At 51.0% G+C, this 21,304-nt stretch overlaps 1 protein-coding gene across 1 annotated transcript in view; it reads right to left on the minus strand.

Annotated features, from left to right (window-relative positions):
* Positions 1 to 21,304, minus strand: part of IL1RAPL1 (interleukin 1 receptor accessory protein like 1) — a 527,816-nt gene that overhangs the window by 189,395 nt on the left and 317,117 nt on the right. The window contains exon 3 of the mRNA XM_029080057.1: positions 19,950 to 20,229. Within this exon, the coding sequence (XP_028935890.1) occupies positions 19,950 to 20,229 (280 nt within the window). The remainder of the gene's footprint in view (positions 1 to 19,949; positions 20,230 to 21,304) is intronic.

The following is a 21,304-nucleotide window of genomic DNA, read 5'->3' on the forward strand; positions in this document are numbered from 1 at the left end:
CTTATTACAGTGCTCCGCACAGAGTAAGCGATCAATGAATACCATTGATTGACTGATAATAGTAATGATAATTTCGAGATCTGTTAAGAGCTTGCTCCGCACCAAGCACTGTGCTAGACGCAGGATAATCAGATCTGAATCGGGGAATTGATTACCAAGACCGTCTCACAGGGCTGCAGTGAAGTCATCTAGCAATTCTCGGAAAACGAATCAAGAAACCAAGTGTTTTTTGACCGCTAACCCACCCTCTCTCTGCTAGTTGCTGGACCTAACGGTCTGAGAAAGTTGAGAGATCTCCAAAACCCGGGCTAATTCTCTGAGTAATTAGCTAATGGTTCTAAAGATGCATTTTCGTACTCTATTGCCTCAACGTGCCAATCAGATGCCTATTCTAGTTCTAACGCAGGCGGCCGTATGTCTCACGAGACATCATTTTATGAAACCGCATCTACATCCTGAAAATGTGCTAATGTCTGAATAACGGATCGCGCTATCCGGTTCACTCAGGTCACAGATTATCTCCGGTCTTCATTCATCTCGTAATCTGAAGCGTGAAAATCGACGGACGTGATAGTCAACAGTTGTGCCCCCGCCGTGACGTGTCCGATGAAAGTGGCGGAGGAGTGAATATCTGACGCGAATCGCCGATCGTGGATTCCCGGCACATCGTTCCGCGTCGGAAAGGCCTTCTCGGAGTTTGAGACCCATCTCCAATTAAGGTGTCGTCTGAGTCATCGGGATTAATCGTTTCATCACTCCTACGGGAAGGAAAATCCTTGCTGGATACAAGAGCCGACTGGAAGACACTCCGACTTTTCTTCCGGGAGAGTGATCGTGACGTGCGGCGATGGGGACGATCCTAACTTCCGTTTCACTCTCGAAACGACGCGCTGCTTCGGATATCGCATGCCGATTTTTCTCCTCTGCCTTCTTCAATCGGTCGGTCCATCGACCAGTTGCAGTGCGTTTATTCCAAGAGAAGGGTAAGAAACTGTGCTGGCAGTCAGGAGGAGTTCAAGAAAGTCAGGAGAGATGATCCCTCCTCCCGAGGAGTTTACCTCCGTGGGGAAGACACGCTGAAATAACTTACAGGTGGGTGGAAGAAGTGCATGTGGATAAGAGTTAGTGCTTAAATAATAACGGTTGTGGTATTTGTTGAGCGCTTACTATGTGTCAAGCACTCTTCTAAGCAAGATACAAGGCAATCAGGTCGGACACAGTCCCCGTCCCACACGGAGCTCACGGTCTTAATCCCCGTTTTACAGATGAGGTAAATGAAGCACAGAGAAGCCAAGTCACTTGACCGAGGTCCCACAGCAGACTGGCGGAACTGGGATTGGAACCCTGGTCCTGCGGACTCCCAGGCCCAGGCTCTGTACTACTACTACTACTGATCATTCATTCATTCATTCATTCATTCATTCATTCATTCAATAGTATTTATTGAGCGCTTACTATGTGCTTGGAATGAACAAGTCGGCAACAGATGGAGACAGTCCCTGCCGTCTGACGGGCTTACGGTCTGATCGGGGGGAGACAGGCTGGTATTTGTTAAGCGCTTACTATGTGCAGAGCACTGTTCTAAGTGCTGGGGGAGATACAGGGTCATCAGGTCATCCCATGTGAGGCTCACAGTTAATCCCCATTTCACAGATTTTACTTCTCTGAGGCACAGGGAAGTTAAGTGACTCGTCCACAGTCACACAGCTGACAAGTAGCAGATCCGGGAGTCGAACCCATGACCTCTGACTCCGAAGCCCAGGCTCGTTCCACTGAGCCACGCTGCTTCCCCGCGACTAGACCACGTTGCCTCTCTGGGTGGGTTGGGGGTTCAGAAGGGCCACGGGGGGAATGCTAATAGGCAGGGATGTAGCCTGGGGGAAGAGAAATTAATGGCGGAAGGGCTCCCGGAGGAGGCGTGAGTTCAGGAGGGCTTCCACATGGGCAGAGGTGGGGTGGGGTCTGGCGGGATGTGAAGGGGGAGGGAATTTAGGATCCAATGCATCCACCTGCCTCACTGTCCAACCCCTCTTTATCCATCAGCAAGGATCAGTCGGCCAGTCACTCGGATTTACCGAGCGCTTACCGTGTGCAAGAGTACTGTGCTAAGCGCTTGGGAGAGGACAATATAACCACAGAACAGTAGAGAAGCAGCGTGACTCAGTGGAAAGAGCACGGGTTTCGGCGTCAGAGGTCACGGGTTCTAACCCCGGCTCCACCACCTGGCCGCTGTGTGACTTTGGGCAAGTCACTTAACTTCTCGGTGCCTCAGTGACCTCATCTGTAAAATGGGGATTAAGACTGCGAGCCTCACGTGGGACAACCTGATTACCCTGTATCTACCCCAGCGCTTAGAACAGTGCTCGGCACATAGTAAGCGCTTAACAAATACCAATATTACTATAACAGGCCCATTCTGTGTGGAGACATGGTTTTGCTGCAGTTTTCCTTCCTGATCCCTTGGTAAGGGTAGTGAGGGGCTCGCCAGATGCCCTTTTTAGGAATGCTCATGCATGTTTTTGTTGTTGCTGTGTCAAAGGTATCTGTTAAGGACTTACTATGTGCCAGGCACTGCACTAAGCGCTGGGGTGAATACAAGCTAAGCGAGTTGGACAAAGTCCATGTCCCACTTGGGGCTCAGGGTCTTCATCCCCATTTTGCAGCTGAGAGAACTGAGGCCCAGGGAAGGGAAGCGACTTGCCCGCGGTCACACGGCAGATAGGTGGCGGAGCTGGAATTAGAACCCGGATCCTTCAGACCCCCAGGCCCGTGTTCTATCCACCGGGCCTCGCTGCTTCTTGGTTGCCGAGGCCAGCATCACTTTAAGGGGCCTGGCTTTCCAAAATGCTGCTAACTGCCCTCCCTTCTGCAGCTAAAAACAAGAAGACGCCACGATGGGGCGGGCCCGGGTCTCTTGAAAATACGGCTGTTTCGTGAGCTACGTTTTCCCGGAGACCTACGTCTTATAAATTAAGATCCGTTCCAGAACACCTGGAAAGGTAACAGGAAATGCCCCTAACCGCTGCAGGCTGCCGTGATTCGCGTTCCCAAACTGCCGTGTTATCTTTGGGAGAGTGTTTCTGAACGAGGAGTTGGAATATGATGGTGAATCTCTGCCCTGCATTCAGTACGCGGTCAATGAACACAATTGATTTACGGATTGATCTTGGCAGGAGGCCGGGGACGGTGAAGCTTTTTCCGCCGACTGTGGTAATGGGTCGTTTGACATCCGGGGAGAATTCATCCGGCTGGGTTTGAACAGAAACCTTCTTTTTGTCTCTTGAAAGCCCTCTGTCGTCATCATCAGTGGAATTTATTGAGCGCTTGGTGGGTGGCGAGCAGTGTCCTAAGCACTTGGGATGGAACAACAGGACAGACTCGGCAGAACGCTCCCCGCCCACAACCAACTTACAGTCTAGAGGAGGAGCAACGGGGCTCAGTGGATAGAGCGCAGGCCTGGAAGACCCGGGTTCTAATCCCGTCTCCGCCACACGTCCGCTATATGACCTTGGGCAAGTCACTTCTCTGTAAAATGTAAAATGGGGATTAAGAGTGTGAGCCCCACGTGCGACAGGGACAGTGACCAACCTCATTAACTTGCATAATAATCTTGGTATTGGTTAAGCGCTTACCAGGTGCAGAGCACTGTTCTAAGCGCTGGGGAATACAAGGTGATCGGGTTGTCGCACGTGGGGCTCACAACCAATCCCCATTTTACAGATGAGGTAACTGAGGCACAGAGAAGTTAAGTGACTTGCCCAAAGTCACCCAGCTGGCAAGTGGCAGAGCCGGGGATTCGAACCCATGACCTCTGACTCCCAAGCCCGGGCTCTTTCCACTGAGCTACGCTGCTTCAAGCTACCCTAACGCTTAGAACGGTGTTTGGCTCACAGTAGACGCTTACCAAGTACCATAATTATTATTATGATCATTATTAGAGGAGGATATTATCCCAAGAGAAGGGCCCCCGATCCCCTCTGGGCTCCTCTCTCCATCGCGATCTCCGTCTCGACTCGCACTGATAAGTTCACGCGCTTCCCCGACAAACTGCCGCCCATCATCGGGTACCGGATTTTCCAAGAGAAGGGAACGGAGAGCGAGAGCACGGCAGATGCAGGGGAAGGCGATGAAGAGCCACGACTGTGGACTAAATGTGGAAAATGAGGAGAACCATACGGGTTAGAACATAAGGCATTAAGCACGCTGTCAAGAAGAAGCATGAGAAAGCAACAGACACTACCCTGAAGTGACTGGGAAAGCAGCTGTCCAAAGACGAGTGCATCTTTAAAACCCTCAAGTGAGAGAGAGATTGATTCAGCGCATTAATGCCATCGCCAACAAGGAAATACAAACCCATAACTCCGAAGAGATTTGAGAAAAAGGCGGCGAGATCGGGGGACGGACAGAAAGACGTGGCGGCCCGGGACGCTCGACTCTCGCCTCTAAGATCCTCGTGGGTCGGGAACGTGTCTACGGATTCGCTTATATTCTTCCCCCCCAAGTGCTGGACGTCCTACTGCAGAGCGCCCGGGCCTGGGAGTCAGAAGGAACTGGGTTCTAATTCTGCCCCTGCCACTTATATACCATGCGACCTTGGGCTAGTCACTTCACTAGGCCTCACTTCCCTCATCTGTAAAATGGGGCTCAAGACTCTGAGCCCCACGTGGGACGTGGGTTATATCCAACCCCATCATGAACCCCGTCGAGAAGCAGTGCGGCTTAGTGAGAAGCAGCGTGGCTTAGTGGAAAGAGTACGGGTTTTGGGAGTCAGAGGTCATGGGTTCTAATCCCGGTTCCTCCAACTGTGTGCTGTGTGACCTTGGGCCAGTCACTTAACTTCTCTGTGTCTCAGTTACCTCATGTGGAAAATGGGGATGAAGACTGTGAACCCCACATGGGACAACCTGATTACCTTGTATCTACCCCAGTGCTTAGAACAGTGCTTGGCTCATAGTAGGCGCTCAACAAATACCAACATAATTATTATTATCTACCCCAGGGCTTAGTACAGAGCCCGACATAATAAGTGCTTAACAAGTACTATTAAATAAAGAAATTAAAACCAAAATCAAACAAATTCTCTCTGCGTCCGTTACTTCATCTGCAAGGCGGGGAGTAAGACTGTTAGCCTGACGGAGGACAGGGATTGTTTCCGGCCTGATTAGCTTGTAGCTCGTATGCTCTACGCCAGCACTTAGTACAGCCCCTGACATCATAGGTGCTTCATATGATTGGAAAAACACTAAAAAAACAAAAAAGTTATCTCTGCTTTGGTTACCTCAGCTGTAAAATGGGGAGTAAGACTGCTAGCCTGATGTGGGACAGAGACTGTATCCGACCTGATTAGCTCATATCTACCTCAATCCTTGATACAGTGCCCGGCGCAGAGTAAGCGCTTAACAGATACTATAAAAAATAAAGGGTTTCCTGCGGACGGGGATCCTGCATGTTGATTCGACCGACCTCTTCCAACGGCTGGATTCGGGGCCCTGCACTTCGATGTGTTGATCACCTGCGCTTCGGCTCTGCCTGGATGGCGGGACCCCACTGTTTATGATCTCGACTTAATGCTACGTTAAGCGTTCCCTGTGAGGTGTTCTCGGGATCGCTCTGACCAACTCGACACCCGCCATCGGAGGCTCAAGCCTCGGAGCTAGAGGGTAGGCCGGGCTCTACTACAGGCCTACAATACTTTCATTCATTCAACAGTATTTATTGAGCACTTACTATGTGCAGAGCACTGTACTAAGCGCTTGGAATGGACAAATCGGTAACAGATAGGGACAGTCCCTGCCCACTGACGGGCTCACGGTCTAATCGGGGGAGACAGACAGACAAAAACAATAGCAATAAATAGAATCGAGGGGATGAACATCTCATTAAAACAACAGCAAATAAATAGAATCGAGGGGATGTACATCTCATTAGCAAAATAAATAGGGCGATGAAGGTATATACAGTTGCCGGGACCGCTCTGACCAACTCGACACCCGCCATCGGAGGCTCAAGCCTCGGAGCTAGAGAGTAGGCCGGGCTCCACTACAGGCCTACAATACTACAAGAGAAGCAGTGTGGCCTAGTGGATAGAGAACAGCCTGGGAATCCGAAGGACTTGGTTCCAACCCTGGCTCCGCCACTCGTCTACCCCGTGACCTTGGCCAAATCACTTCGCTTTTCTGTGCCTCCGGGACGTCATCTGTAATATGGGGATTAAAACTGTTAGCCCCATGTGGGGCAGGGGCTTTCCCCAACCTGATCAGCTTGGATCTACCCCAGGGCTTAGAACAGTGCTTGGGACACACGAAGCACTTAACAAATACCATCATTATTAATGATGGTAATAATTATTATTTTTATTACTCTATTTTGTTAATGAGAGGTACATCCCCTTGATTCTATTTATTGCTATTGTTTTAATGAGATGTACATCCCCTTGATTCTATTTATTGCTACTGTTTTTGTCTGTCTCCCTGTATTAGAGTGTAAGCCTGTCAACGGGCAGAGATTTTCTCTATCTCTTGCCCAATTGTACATTCCACGCGCTTAGTACAGTGCTCTGCACATAGTAAGCGCTCAATAAATACTACTCAATGAATTAATGCGCCAGTTGATCTGTTCTGCTGTACCAAGCGCTGTCTTTAAGCCTCCCACGCCAGAATCCTTGAAGCACCCCATCAGTGGTGCCCGTTTGCAAAAGACAGGGCTCTGGAAATGCACAGAGGAAACACGGACGATCGGGGTGCTGGAATGACGGGAAAAGCCTGACCTTCCTGCCCAGACTGCACCGGAAAACTGCGCACCCAGACAGGGCTCTCCAACGGGGACACAGAGCAGACTCTCTGCCTCTGGATTCCGTTACCCCGATGAGGCGGGGCTCCACCAGGCAAGATTAGACAGGACAGAGACAACCCAACTCCGCTACCTGTCTATGAGACCTTGGACAAGTCACTTCACTTTGTGCCTCAGTCACCTCATCTGGAAAATGGGGATTGAGACGGTGAGCCCCACGTGGGACAGGGAATGTGTCCAACCCGATTTGTGTGTATACATCCTGGTGCTTACTACAGTGCCTGGAACATAGTAAGTGCTTAACAGATATCATCATCATTATTATTATTGCTAAAAGCAGAAGAAGAGGGTAAGCATGGGCTTAGGGGGAACCAAAGGCGGAACATTCCACGACCCTGAATAAATTCATTCATTTAATCGTACTTAATGAGCATTTACTACGTGCAGAGCACTGTATTGAGTGCTCGGGAGAGTACAGTATGATAATAAACGTACACATTTCCTGCCCACGGTGAGTTTACCATCTAGAGACGAGCCTGTAGTCTATGCCCGAGTGGCCAAGCCAGACCAGATCACACCCGAATGGACTTAAACTGGAGGCCTTCTAGCATCCGACCTCCTCTAGGGAAACAGTGTGGTGTAATGTTGAGCGCCCGGGCCTGGGATTCAGAAGGATCTAATTCCGGCTCTGCCCCTTGTCTGCTGTGTGACCTTGGGCAAGTCACTTTCCTTTTCTGGGCCTCACTTACCTCATCTGGAAAACGGGGATTAAGACGGTGAGCCCTACGCGGGACGGGGACTGTGTCCAACCCGATTCGCGTGTATCCACCCCAGCGCTTAGTGAGTGCCTGGCGCGGAGTAAGTGTTTAACAAACACCACAGTGATTATTAGTGGTATTATTACTGCTATTATTCCCTGGGGCCGAGAGAACCGGATCACTCCAGAGGTGGTAAATTCAATTTCTAGAGCCACCTACCAGAAATATCTAATCACCGATGGCTAAGAACACTCCCGGGCCCTGCAGAAATAACATTCTGCGTTTAGTACAGTGCTTGGCACACTGTAAGGGCTTAACGAATACCATAATCGTTATCACGATTCTGGGGCAAGAATGGCCAAAGAGAGGAGAGTATCGGACACGCCTTCATCTTGTCAGGAAGTAAATCCAATAATCTTCCCCAAGGAAAGGGGGGTCTCGTTACCGGTCGAAGCAGACCGAGTTTCCGTGGCACGCTTTAATGACCTATCGAAGCCGCTTCGGAAACGATGGAGTTTTCCGGAAGCCTCAGGGAAGAATCTGACATCGTACGAAATGTCACGGCTTGACTTTCAGAACATCGATTAATATTCAGGACGAAACAGCCGAGGTGGTGGCATGTGTCTGCTGTCCCGAGTTAAAGGTCTTTGGCTCTAAATTTAGATGAGGTACTAAGTGCCGTTTCGACAAACAAAAATAATATTTCCCCCAGAGGGGACATCAGAGAACCGAAAGAGGTCGAGTCTCCCGTGAACCGCCCGTCACCGGAGGGTAGCTGTCCTATTAATCCGTCTGATTAAAATGAACCACAGCAAGAGATGGAAGACGACTCCGGTGCTTGAAACTCTCGATCCAGAACACAAAAACTCCCTGAGACCCACTTCACCGCTACTGCTATTAGAGTGTCGGCTTCTCGCGGGCAAGGAACGCATCCCTTCTTTGCGTTGGAATTCATCGATCCTATCTAATCAAGCGATCAGTGGCATTTACTGAGCACTTACAGTGTGCGGAGTACTGTACTAAATGTATCCCGCCTGGATTACTGCATCAGCCTCCTTGCTGACCTCCCAGCCTCCTGTCTCTTCCCACTCGAGTCCACACTTCACTCTGATGTCCGGATCATTTTTCTACAAATACATTCAGGATACGTCAGCCCGCTCCTCAAAAATTACCAGTGGATTCCCATCCACCTCCATAGCAAACAAAAACTCCTCACCATTGGCTTTAGAAGTCCATTACCTTGCCCCCTCCTTCCTCACCTCACTTCTCTCCTTCTCCGATCCAACGAGCACGCTTCACTCCTCCGGCGCTAACCGTCTCAATGGACCTTCATCTCGCCGCCGACGCCCAGCCCAAGTCCTGCCTTGGCCCGGAACGCCCTCCGTCCTCAAATCCGACAGATAATTACTCTCCCCCAGCCCCCAAAGCCTTACTGAAGGCACATCTCCTCCAAAAGGCCTTCCCGGATTAAGCGCCGCTTTTCCTCATCTCCTACTCCCTTCTCTGTCACCCTGACTTGCTCCCTTTGCTCTTCCTCCCTCTCCGCCCCACAGCACTTATGGACATACGTGTCATTTTATATCGATGTTTGCCTCCCCCTCCAGACTGTAAATTCGTTGTGCGCAGGCAATGTCATGGTTTATTGCTATACATTTTATTCTTACTTTATTAATCATTTGGATGATTTTATTTTATACGTTATTATACTTTCCCAAGCACTTAGTACAATGCTCTGCACACAGTAAGTGCTCAATAATTACGACCATGAATGAATGAATGGAGAATACGATATAAAAGGGCTGGTAGAGCCTTTCTCCGCTCATGATGAACTTCCAGTGGGACTCCCGAGCAGGCGTCAACTTCCCGCTCGGTCTGCCTTCTTCCTCGTCTCTGACGTCCGCTGGACCGAACAAGGTGGACCTTGAGCCCAGCACGATGCTGTCGTGTTGGGAAATGACAGGACCTAGTCCATGACCCCATCCTACACAAAGTTACAGGAAGTGGACGCTCCTGGGGCGGAGCCTTGCCTTCTGCGATAAAAAATTCACATCCGGTCGGGCCCCTCCCAGCAGAGGTGGGGTGGGTGGATCTGAATCAAAGTACCGACTCAGAGGAGTCCTGGGGAGAGATCGCCAACCCAGACACCGACGAGTCACATTCACTTATCCCTGCCTACACAAGATTAAGGAAAACGAAGAACCAACGAGGTTCGGAATCGAGCAGGAGAGAGTGGAATTCTGTGGCCTCCAAAAGGGCCGTCTTGAGATGACGGAGAAGCCGTTTCCTTCCTTCTTAGTATTACTGAGAGGAAAAATGCTTCAGATATTCAGTGAAGTGTGGGCAAGTCACTTCGCTTCTCTGTGCCTCAGTTACCACATCTATAAAATGGGGATTAACTGTGAGCCTCACGTGGGACAACCCGATTAACCTGTATCTACCCCAGCGCTTAAAATGGTGCTCTGCACATAGTACGCACTTAACAAATACCAACATTATTATTATTATCATATTCAGGTCGGAAGAAACAAATGCACATCTCCTCCCAGAGGCCTTCCCAGACTAAAGCCCCCCTTTTCCTCATCTCCCACTCCCCTTCTGCGTCACCCCGACTCGCTCCCTTTACTCTTACCCCGTCCCGCCCCACAGCACTTATTTATCTACATCATTTCATTTATTTATATCGATGTCTCTTTAACTGTAACGATATCCGTCTCCCCCTCTCTAGACCGTGAGCTCAACGTGGGGAAGGGCTGTCTCCATCGCTTTCTCGTACTTTCCCAAGCGTTAGGTAAAGTGCTCCGCACGCAGTAAGCGTTCGATAAATACAACGGAATGAAACCCTCCGACGGGATACTGGCGATCAAGCCGATCACCTCGACTTGAGACCCATTTTGTCAAGAGCCATCTCTTTATTCAACGACATTTCTGTAGAACGGGCGCTCTGAGAGATGATTAGAAGACGAGCTGCTGTCAGTGGGTGTCGGGGACCCGGTGACCATTTTCTGAACACGTGAACCCTGTGCCCAAGAGATAAAGAGAGGTGTGGTATTTAAGAGGTCACTACGCGTCAAGCACTGTACTGAATGCTGGGGTGGATGCAACCAAATCGGGTTGGACACAATCCCTGTCCCACGTGTGGATCACAGTTTCAATGCCCATTTTACAGATGAGGTAACTGAGGTCCAGAGAAGTGAAGTGACTTGCACTAAATCACGAAGCAGACAAGTGGCAGAGCCGGGATTAGGACTCGTGACCTTCTGACTCCTAGGCCCGGGCTCGAGCCACTACACCATGTTGCTTCTCAACAGTGAAATAATAATAATGATGATGGCATTTATTAAGCGCTTACTACGTGCCAAGCACTGTTCTAAGCACTGGTTCTAAGATACAAGATAATCAGGTTGTCCCACCTGGGGCTCACCGTCTCATTCTCCATTTTCCAGATGAGGTGACTGAGGCGAAGGGAAGTTAAGTGACTTGCCGAAAGTCACACAGCTGATAAGTGGCGGAGCCAGGATTAGAACCCACGACCTCTGATTCCCCAGCCTATGCTCTTTCCACTAAGCCACGCCGCTTCTCCATGAGAGGCAGGTATGACGTCTGGCTCCCTGCCATTTGGGTGGGCATTTCTCAGGCACCGAAGACCGAGAGGGGACAGATACCGCTCCGGCTGCGGCTCGAGCGATAGGGTGGCGTGTGTGGTGGAGGTGATGGGTAATAATAATATCGTTGGTATTTGTTAAGCGCTTACTATGTGCAGAGCACTGTTCTAAGCGCTGGGGGAGACACAGGGTCACCAGGTCGTCCCACGTGAGGCTCGCAGTTAATCCCCATTTTCCAGATGAGGGAACTGAGGCACATGGAAGTGAAGTGACTTGTCCACAGTCACACAGAGCCGGGATTCGAACTCATGACCTCTGACTCCCAAGCCCGAGCTCTTTCCACTGAGCCACGTGGCAGCGAAACATCCCCACTCTCTCACCCAGAACTAGGCCCGATCCCTGGGCCTGCCTAACTTTATTCAAGGCTGAGCTGTCCCCCGAAAAGGCCTCCCTCCAAACACGATTCACATCTGTTTCCCCCTTAGACTGCGAGCACGCGGGCAGGAGATGTGACCACCGCCTCTGTTAGGCCGTATTCTCTTGAGCGCTCAGTACAGTTCTCGGGACACAGTAAACGGTCAATAGATACCACTGATTGACTGATTTACAGTCACGTCTGTCTCCCACTCTGGCTCCTAAGCTTGTGGGCAGGGGATCTACCATCTCTCTGTCGTCGTCCTCCCCCAAGAGCTTAGTACAGCGTTCCGCACACAGTAAGCGCTCGGTAAATACCACTGATGGATCTACTGCAAGACGGCAGAGGCGCCTGAAGAATCGGGAAGCAGCGTGGCTCAGTGGAACAGAGCCTGGGCTTCGGAGTCAGAGGTCATGAGTTCGACTCCCGGCTCTGCCACTTGTCAGCTGTGTGACCGTGGGCGAGTCGCTTCACTTCTCTGGGCCTCGGTTCACTCATCTGTAAAATGGGGATTAACTGGGAGCCTCACGTGGGACGACCCGATTCCCCTGTATCTCCCCCAGCGCTTAGAACAGTGCTCTGCACAGAGTAAGCGCTTAACAAATACCGACATTATTATTAAATCCCAACATTATTATTAATGAGCAGATGATGCCTTAGTCCCAGAAGCGGTCGCAAAAGGGGAAAGTCTCGAGTATTTCAGCTCCGGATGCAAAAATATGATTCTCCGGGACGCCGACCTCATCCTCCCCGTGAACGTAATTCGAACGAACACCCTGTCGGTTTAGATTTCCAACTATCCTTCTACTCTGATCGCATTCGTGGGCCCGAGAACAAGGAACAGGGCCAGGATGGATTAAATGTCTCTAGATTCAGTTGACTTGGGTCTTTTCATTCATTCATTTAATCCTATCTACTGAGCGCTTACTGTGTGCAAAGCACCGCACTAAGCGCTTGGGAGAATAGGATGTAACAACAGACAGACACATACCTGCCCCCAACGAGCTCACAGTCTATTCTAGGATTGTTCTAGCCTTTTCAAGCTTATTTTTACTTCCTCCACGAGTACGCATTTATATATTTACTTCTTCAACTGCACCTTTGAGAAGCACTGAGAAGAATTTTGAGAAGAATTGAGGAGAATTCTTTGAGAAGAATTTAGAAGCAGCGTGGCTCCGTGGAAAGAGCACGGGCCTTGGAGCCAGGGGTCATGAGTTCGAAACCCAGCTCTGCCGCTCGTCAGCTGTGTGACTGTGGGCAAGTCACTTAACTTCCCTGGGCCTCAGTTCCCTCATCTGTAAAATGGGGATGAAGACTGTGAGCCCCACGTGGGACAACCTGATCCCCCTGTGTCTCCCCCAGCAATTAGAACAGTGCTCTGCACATAGTCAGCGCTTAACAAATACCAACATTATTATTATTCCCCTGTGTCTATCCCAGCGCTGAGAACAGTGCTCTGCACATAGTCAGCGCTTAACAAATACCAACATTATTATTATTATTATTATTATCTTCGATCATTCATCCTGACTATTCCGTGAATACCTCTTTGGGTGCCTTCCCTATTAGAGTGTGAGTTCCTTGCGGGCGGGGAACAGGTCACTCATTGGTTCGGTCCTTCACACGCGCTCAGCACAGCGCGTTGCCGATCGATCCATGGTATCTATGTTTTTTCTTACTGTGTGCCGGGCACTGAACTCAGCGCCGGGGTAGATTCAAGGTTATCGGGTCGGACGCGGTTCCCGTCCCGCGTAGGGCTCAATCCCCATTTTACAGCTGGGTTCACTGAGGCACGGAGACGCTAAATGATACGTCCAAGCTCAAGTAGCAGATAAACAGCAGCGCCAGGGTTGGAATGGGAGTCCTCTAACTCCCAGGCCTACGCTCTCCGACTCGGCAACGCTAATTCCTACTGAGTGCTTACTGTGTGCAGAGCCCTGGAGAACTGTACCAAGCGTGAGTGCTCAATAAATGCTCTGATTTTACTCCAATAATAATACCAATTATGGTATTTGTTAAGTACTCACTAGGAGCCAGGCCCCGCACTAAGCGCTGGGGTGGATACAAGAAAATCGGGTGGGACACACTCCCTCTCCCACATGGGGCTCAACTGTTTCAATCCCCACTGTACAGAGGAGGTGACCGAGGCCCAGAGAAGTGAAGTGACCTTGCCAAGGTCACACAGCAGACAAGGGGCGGGGGCAGGATTAGAACCTATGACCTTCAGAGTCCTTTCCATCCCTACATCACGCTGCTTCTCTGTGCTTAGTTGGTAGTGAGTCAATTAGTCCAGGTGGGATTCAAACCTGGGGATGAAAAGTGGAACTCCCTTGACGTTGAGCGCTTCGCCTTAGTCACCGCATCTGATCCTCGGAGAGTATTTGCTGAACGCCTCACCCGGCATCCTATCGAGCGCTCGGGACACGACCCCGGAGTTGGGATATTCGTCCAAAGGCCGAGGTAGAAACTTCCCTCCGGTTGGGTCGAGCTTCGCCGCACGAATCTTTCCCCTGCGGGGAGTGGACCGACAGCTAAATTGCTCCTCATGATCACCGCCATAATTGCCTCTGAACCTCCCCTCCGCCCAGCACGGAAGCCGTATATGGGAAATCCATAGCTGAGAAAAGCAGCTAGGAGGAGCTGGCTTCATCGTTCAGCTGCAGCCCAAAGATACGGTGGCCAGCGTTCACACGGTAATCGCTCAGGTACCCGGTGGCACAAGCTACGGCGAGTCGCCAACGCCAGGGAGCTAACGACCCAGAAACTATTACGAGGAGGAAAGGGGGCCATTTCTTTCCCGGGAGACTCCTTCGGTTTCTCCCAAGGCATCGGCTTCCCTCCCTTTCTCGGTCTAGAGTCGGAGTCTATAATCCGGATGCACGGTTCATCACCGAAGCCTCGGTACGATCCTCTGCACACAGTGAGCGCTCAGTAATTCCACTCACGCGTTCGTATTTATTGAGCGCTTACCGTGTGCAAACCCTGTACTAAGCGCTTGGGAGAGTACGATATAAACAGACACATTCCCTGCCCACAACAATCGCTCGCTCCTCAAAGCGAATGAACTGAGCAGCCCCTCCTCCTTTCCTGAGTTTCAAATCGGCTTCCGTGAGCCGGTTCTGAATTCACTCGGCCTTCGCATCTAGCTTGCGAGCGTGACTCGGGATTCATCTTCACGCTGACCTGACCACGGCTAGAGAGATCAGATAAGTCCTTCTCATCCGATGGCGCCTCGGAGACGTCTACAACCCGGCGACCGCGTGCATTTCTCACACAAGTCGGAAAAGGTGAAAATAAGACCCGACCAAAATCCGTTCACCCCGATAGAAATTTCAGAAATCTGGAGGGAACCGGGTGAAAATGAGTACGTGGGATCGCAGTGGCTCCCGGCTCCGCCAGATCGAGAGGCACGATGCCTCCGGCAACCATCACAACCTTCTTCCATGCATTATTTATTTTTTAACGGTATCTGTTAAGTGCTTACTGTGTTTCAAGCACTGTCCTAAGCGCTGGGGTAGATACCAGATTATCGGTTTGGACACCGTCACTGTCCCACATGGGCCTACAGCCTAAGTAGGAGGGAGGAGGATTGAATCCCCCTTTTACAGTTGAGGAAACTGAGGCACAGGGAAGTTAGGGGACTTTCTCAAGGTCACCCGGCAAGCAAGCGACGGAGCCGGGATCACATCCCAAGCCCTCTGACAGCCATGCCATGAAATCCTCAGGGTTTCCCTCCGAGGATGGGGGAGTCTCAGGAAAATGAACAGATCTGGGTCGGCTCAAAACCCCCCTTCACTATTTATTGGACCCAGATGGATTTCCTGTCCCTGATTAAGGCCGAGGCTCGGGCTAGGCCCTCACGATCAGCATCGCTAGATAGTTCCAAATCGCTCAAACACGTGCCACTGAAAAAGAAAAAGAGTTAGACCAGTGGCCGCCAAAGCTTCACGGGAAACTGGGGAGTCGTTTATAATCCTCAAGGAATCGATGTCCATCCCTCGGTGACAGCCCGTGATACGGACTACCAGACGATTCCGGAAAAGGAGCGGCGCGGCCCAGCGGATAGGGCACGGACCTGGGAATCGGAATGGCCTGGGTTCCCATCCCGGCTCCGCCACCCGTCTGCCGTGTGACCTTGGGCAAGTCACTTCACTTCTCCGGGCCTCAGTTCCCTCATCTGTTAAATGGGGATTAAGACCGTGAGCCTCACGTGGGACAATCTGATTACCTCGTATCTCCCTCAGCGCTTAGAGCAGTACCTGGGACGTGGCAGGCGCTTAAACAACACTATTACAAAATATTAATCCCACCCGCCCGGTCTGATATCTGCCTGTCGGCTCCCCGTGCGATCCACTGTTCTGTTCCGTTTCCCACTTGACCGATTACCTGCGGGGAGCCGATCTCGCGGACTGTAATCCCGCTAAAATCAAGGCTTTCTTTCAAATGATGGAAACGTCTCTCGCTACTGGCCTTGGGCTAAGATAAATGAATGAAACTAGATTAAAAGAGAGGATTTCATAACCCTTTATGGTGCCCCTAAATTTCACTCAGGAGACACGAACGGGCCGATGATAATCTGTACCGAACTGCACTTCTGTAAATAGGGAGGGCCTATTAATTCTCTAGACTGCAAACTCTCGGTGGGCAGGAAACGTGTCTACTCTCCCAAGCACTCGGTACTTTGGCTTGCACACACGAAGCGCTCGATAAATAGCACCGACGGATTGATGGATACTTTGAAGGGAGAAGGTACCTCGTAAGATCCCGGTAGGCAAGAAGCACGTCTACCCACTGCACTCTACTCTCCCAGGCGCTCGATACAGTGCTGTGCCCACAGCAAGCGCTCAGTAAATACCACTGATTGATCGCGAATCGGGAAAAAAGCCGTGCCAAATTTGACGTGCCAAATTGTGCATGGTAAGTACTGGCCTTTTTAGGTTGGCCTAGTGAATAGAGCCCGGGCCTGGGAGTCAGAAGGACCTGGGTGCTAATCCCGGCTCTGCTTCTTGTCTGCTGTGCGATTTGGGGCAAGTCACTTCTCTTCTCTGGGCCTCCCTTCCCTCATCCGTAAAATGGGGGTTAAGATTGTGAGCCCCTTGCGGGGCAGGGATAGCTCGTATCGACCCCAGAGCTTAGTAGGGTACTTAGCACAGAGTAAGCTGTGAGAAGCAGCGTGGCTCAGTGGAAAGAGCACGGGCTCTGGAGTCAGAGGTCATGGGTTCGAATCCCGGCTCTGCCACCTGTCAGCTGTGTGACTGTGGGCAAGTCACTTCACTTCTCTGTGCCTCAGTTACCTCATCTGTAAAATGGGGATTACGACTGTGAGCCCCACGTGGGACAATCTGATTCCCCTGTGTCTACCCCAGCGCTCAGAACGGTGCTCGGCACATAGTAAGCGCTTAACGAATACCAACATTATTATTATTAAGCGTTTAAAAATACCACAGTTATTGTCATTATCATTACTGGTATTATTACGTGGCACGGAAACTTTATCTACTGAAGAGTCGTGTCCCCACGCCGTGTGTTGTGAGAGATCTCTGAGTGAGCCATTTGGCTTTCGGAAGAAAACGAGGCTTTATGAGAATCCTGGCCACTGGTCAAAATGCGAGTGAGAAATAAGAAGAGGAGAATGGTTCTGTCCCTTGCAGCCCTTCACTTCCTCTTCCAAGTCCAGAAACTGAGAGAAAAAAGAATCAATTTGGGGGAGAAAATGTCCAGAGAAACTGAACCCTCAGAACCTATCTGGGAGGAAAGAGAGTCCAGAGGTAGCGGGCTACAGATACTCCCGATCATTAGGCCACCATTAATCATCAAGGAGCTTAATTACATGCATAAAGTCATCGTCTGCCTGAGAGAGAGGCCTATTACTCCTCAAGAGTCGATCGCACAGATGAGTCACTGCTCACCCCGCTGAAGGGGAAAGTTCATCGTCTCGAAAGATGGGAAACACGGCCCAAGATGGTAACGGATTCGAAATTCCAAAATGGTTTACCGACGCGCTCATATCAGACGGATGGAGAGAGGTGTGAGGTGTCCAGGGCACATATCGAGCGCTTACTGTGTGCAGAGCACTGTACTACGAGTCTAGGAGACACTAGAGGATGGCCAAAATTAAATATGTGAGCCCGGGAAAGACAGAAGAAAGAAATGAAAAAGAACGAGGGTTGATTTGAATTTCAACGGCCACAGGAACGAAACAGTCGCGAATATGTGCTAGGCTGTATCTCCTGGAGGATCGAGATCATGTCTTATAATTCCACTGTCTTCTGCCACGCGCTTACTATGGTGATCTACATATGAAAGGCGCTCAAAGAATAGTGTTTCTTGACTGCCCGGTACAAGGTCGGGCCCGGAGACGGTGCCGAATAACGACCGCTGACCGTGGTCGATGGCAAATATCGGGTCCCCAAGATTTTTCTGTTATTCTTCTCACTAGTCCTATTGACAATGCCACCTCTAACTCAATTGTGACATCAGGATCATGTGGAAAACCCAGAAAATATAGCCTAAGTCATCCGATTCGAAAGTCGGATAATTAGATGTGACTTAACGGGGACATCCTCCATCGCAGCAAAAACTCCATATCGAATTAAGCTTTAGTTTCTCCAGTTCGGTTCTCATCTCGGCCAAGATGGGCCACGAGGTAGAAAACAGGGAACGTGGACCCAACGCGTGTGTGCGAAATCCCGGCAACTGGTTTTCCAGCAACGAGGCCGACGAGAAATTCGAATCCGACCGATACCCTCGGGCCGCGTGCGTGCGCCGCGTATTCTCTGCTACTGCTGTGGTAGGAAAATTACAGAGAAGCCCAGGGCGACGTTCGAGAAATCTTCAGCCCGCATCCCGGTGTTCCCCTTAAACGCTCCCCGAAGATTTCACCGGAACAAGTCTTTGGGACTCGCATCCCCTCGGGGACGTTTTCATTCTCCCACACCAATCGTCACTGCCGATTATGCTCTGAAGAAGGAAGCGGCTTGGCCTAGCGGACAGACCTCGGGCTTGGGAGTCCGAAGGACCTGGGGTCTAATCCCGGCTCCGTCACTTGTCTGCTCCCTGGCCTTGGGCGAGTCACTTCACTGCTCTGGGGTTCAGTTACCTCATTTAAAATGGGCACTCAGACTGTGAGCTCCATGTGGGACAGGGACTGTATCCAACGGCACTCATGTCCTTACCCGAAATTATTTATTTACATTATGGTCCGTCTCCCCCTCTAGACGGCAGGCTCGTTGTGAGCAGGAAATGTGCCGGTTATATTGTTTTCCTCTCCAGAGAGCTTAGTACGGAGCTCTGCACAAAGGAAGCGCTCAATAAATACCAAAGACTGGCTGCCACGCTCCCGCCAACGCCCCCGCGAGGATCTCATATGCCGTCGCATACGCCCGCTCCTTTGCCATGCTGCACCGGATCGGGATGGGCCTGCCGGTTCCGATCAAACACCCGAGACCCCGTACGGCTCCGGGGGTGGGGTGGATACCCACGGTCCCCCCCCCCCCCCCCGGGGGGCACTCGGGGTCCACCCAAATCCCCTAAACTCGAGGATGGGCGTCGAGGCCAGAGACCACCGGAGGTTGCGACCCACCGGGCTTCCCTGTGACCTAGGCACCTGTCGTGTTACCTCCCCTCCTTTCTATTTCCCATCACGTTCACCCACAATATGGCGACGCAAATAGGAATTCGGAAGGTCTCTCGTTAATAATAATAAAAACGATAATAATGGTACTTGTTAAGTGCTTGCTATGCGCCCAGCACTGTTCTAAGCCCTGGGGTAGAGACAACTTAACTGGGTCGGACCCAATCCCCGTCCCACAGGGGGCTCACACTCTTAATCCTCATTTTACAGACGAGGGGACTGAGGCCCGGAGATGCGAAGCGACTCGTCCGAGGTCACGCAGCAGGCAAGTGGTGCAACCGGGATTAGAACTCAGTTCCTCCTGACTCCCGGGCCCGCGCCCTACCCATTAGGCCATGCTGCTTCTCTTCTTTCCAGAGCCTGGAAGGGTGGCTTTCCAATAGTAATAAAGTTGGTATTGGTTAAGCGCTTACTATGTGCAGAGCACCGTTCTAAGCGCTGGGGCAGACGAGGTAATCAGGTTGTCCCACGTGGGGCTCACAATCTTCATCCCCATTTTACAGATGGGGTCACTGAGGCCCAGAGAAGTTAAGTGACTTGCCCACAGCCACACAGCTGACAAGTGGCAGAGCTGAGATTCGAACGCACGGCCACGAACCCATGATAAATTCCCATCGCCCCATTTTCAAAAGCATCCCCGTCTAAGACCGATATCCCGACCTTATCGTCAGCGGAAAGGGAGAGAACGTGAGATCGGGACCAGCGTACGGATGGATTTCACCGACTGAGCGATAATAGAAGAAAACGGATACCTGATGACACAGGCGTAAAGCCCGCTATCCTGAACTAGCGTTGGCCGAAACCAAATAGAATCCTCTTCTTTGCTCATCCTTGTTCCGTCGAATGCAATGGGCTCTTCAAAGTCTCCGGGTCCGGAACTTTTATACCACATCAAACTAAGTCCAGCGCTTTGGGCCAGGGAGTAATTGGCTCTGATATATCCATAAAATAACGCGCATTTGATTCGAACGGGCTCTCCCACCAAAACTTGATATTTCTTGATATCCACAGACCAATCAGTGCATCCGTCGGCTGCAATAAAGAAAAGGGGGGAACACGTTAACGGAAGGTCAAGAGTTTAGCATCGAGCGGCAGGCTTCGTTCTCAAACGGAGAATAATCGCAGGCAGACCACCTCTCCCCGACACGATTCTCGCGACTCGATGAGGAACCCCACGGTAATCCCTCACAGGACACGCACCGTCTGTTTCAAATACGTCACCCCCCCCCCAACGCGCGGGCGGACAATTAACGGAGTCCGTTCCCCGTTCCCGACGCGGCCGGCCTTCCCGCGATACGATTCCCATTTTCCCGCTTGGCCGGGGGAACGCCGGAACGAAACTGTGATGACGGAAGCCATCTGCCACAGAGAGGGAGCGATGTCTGAAAGGCAATCAGAAAATCCCTTCGAGGTAACACGAGGAAAGGAGAAAGAAAATCGGGCAGGGGTTCGGAAGATGCCCTGCAGCCTCGGGATGGGGGTGGGGGGAGCAATCTTAAACGCTGGTTCGACCAAAGGAAAAGAATTTTAGCAGTTAGAGGCGGATGAGTTGGGAAGGGAGTATCCGGGAGGGGGAACAGAACTCCTCGGGAACATTTTACTAAAGAAACTCCGGGAACAAATTCGGAAACATTGGTTGGAGAATCCAGAGGGCAACGGCTGCGAGCGCCTCGGTGAATGACCCGGTCCGCTTCCACGGTGACCGGCACACATAACCTACGCCCGAGGTTGGGTCAACGAGCTTGTGCTCTCAAAAGAAAATCCAGACTATTCAAAGAAAGGAGACGGGATCCATTTTTCACAGGAGAGAGACGTATGCGAAGGGCCGAGGTAGTTACGAACTGACGGGCAAACGCTAAGAACTGTTTTCTGATAGCTCCGATAGGAACCGCACTCTGCAAACCTGAGACGGGATTAGTCTACTCGGCTGCGACGAATTACTGGTCATCACCAACAAGGAGAAACCCGACGGATCTAGCTCGCGTGCTAGACGTCTGACGGAATCTAATAATAATATTGACGCTACTTGTTAAGCACTTACTAATATCTGCCAAGCACTGTTCTAAGCGCTGGAGTAGATTCAAATTAATCAGGCGGGACACAGTTG

This window comes from Ornithorhynchus anatinus, chromosome 15 (genome assembly GCF_004115215.2).
Source record: "Ornithorhynchus anatinus isolate Pmale09 chromosome 15, mOrnAna1.pri.v4, whole genome shotgun sequence".
Lineage (NCBI taxonomy): Eukaryota > Metazoa > Chordata > Mammalia > Monotremata > Ornithorhynchidae > Ornithorhynchus > Ornithorhynchus anatinus.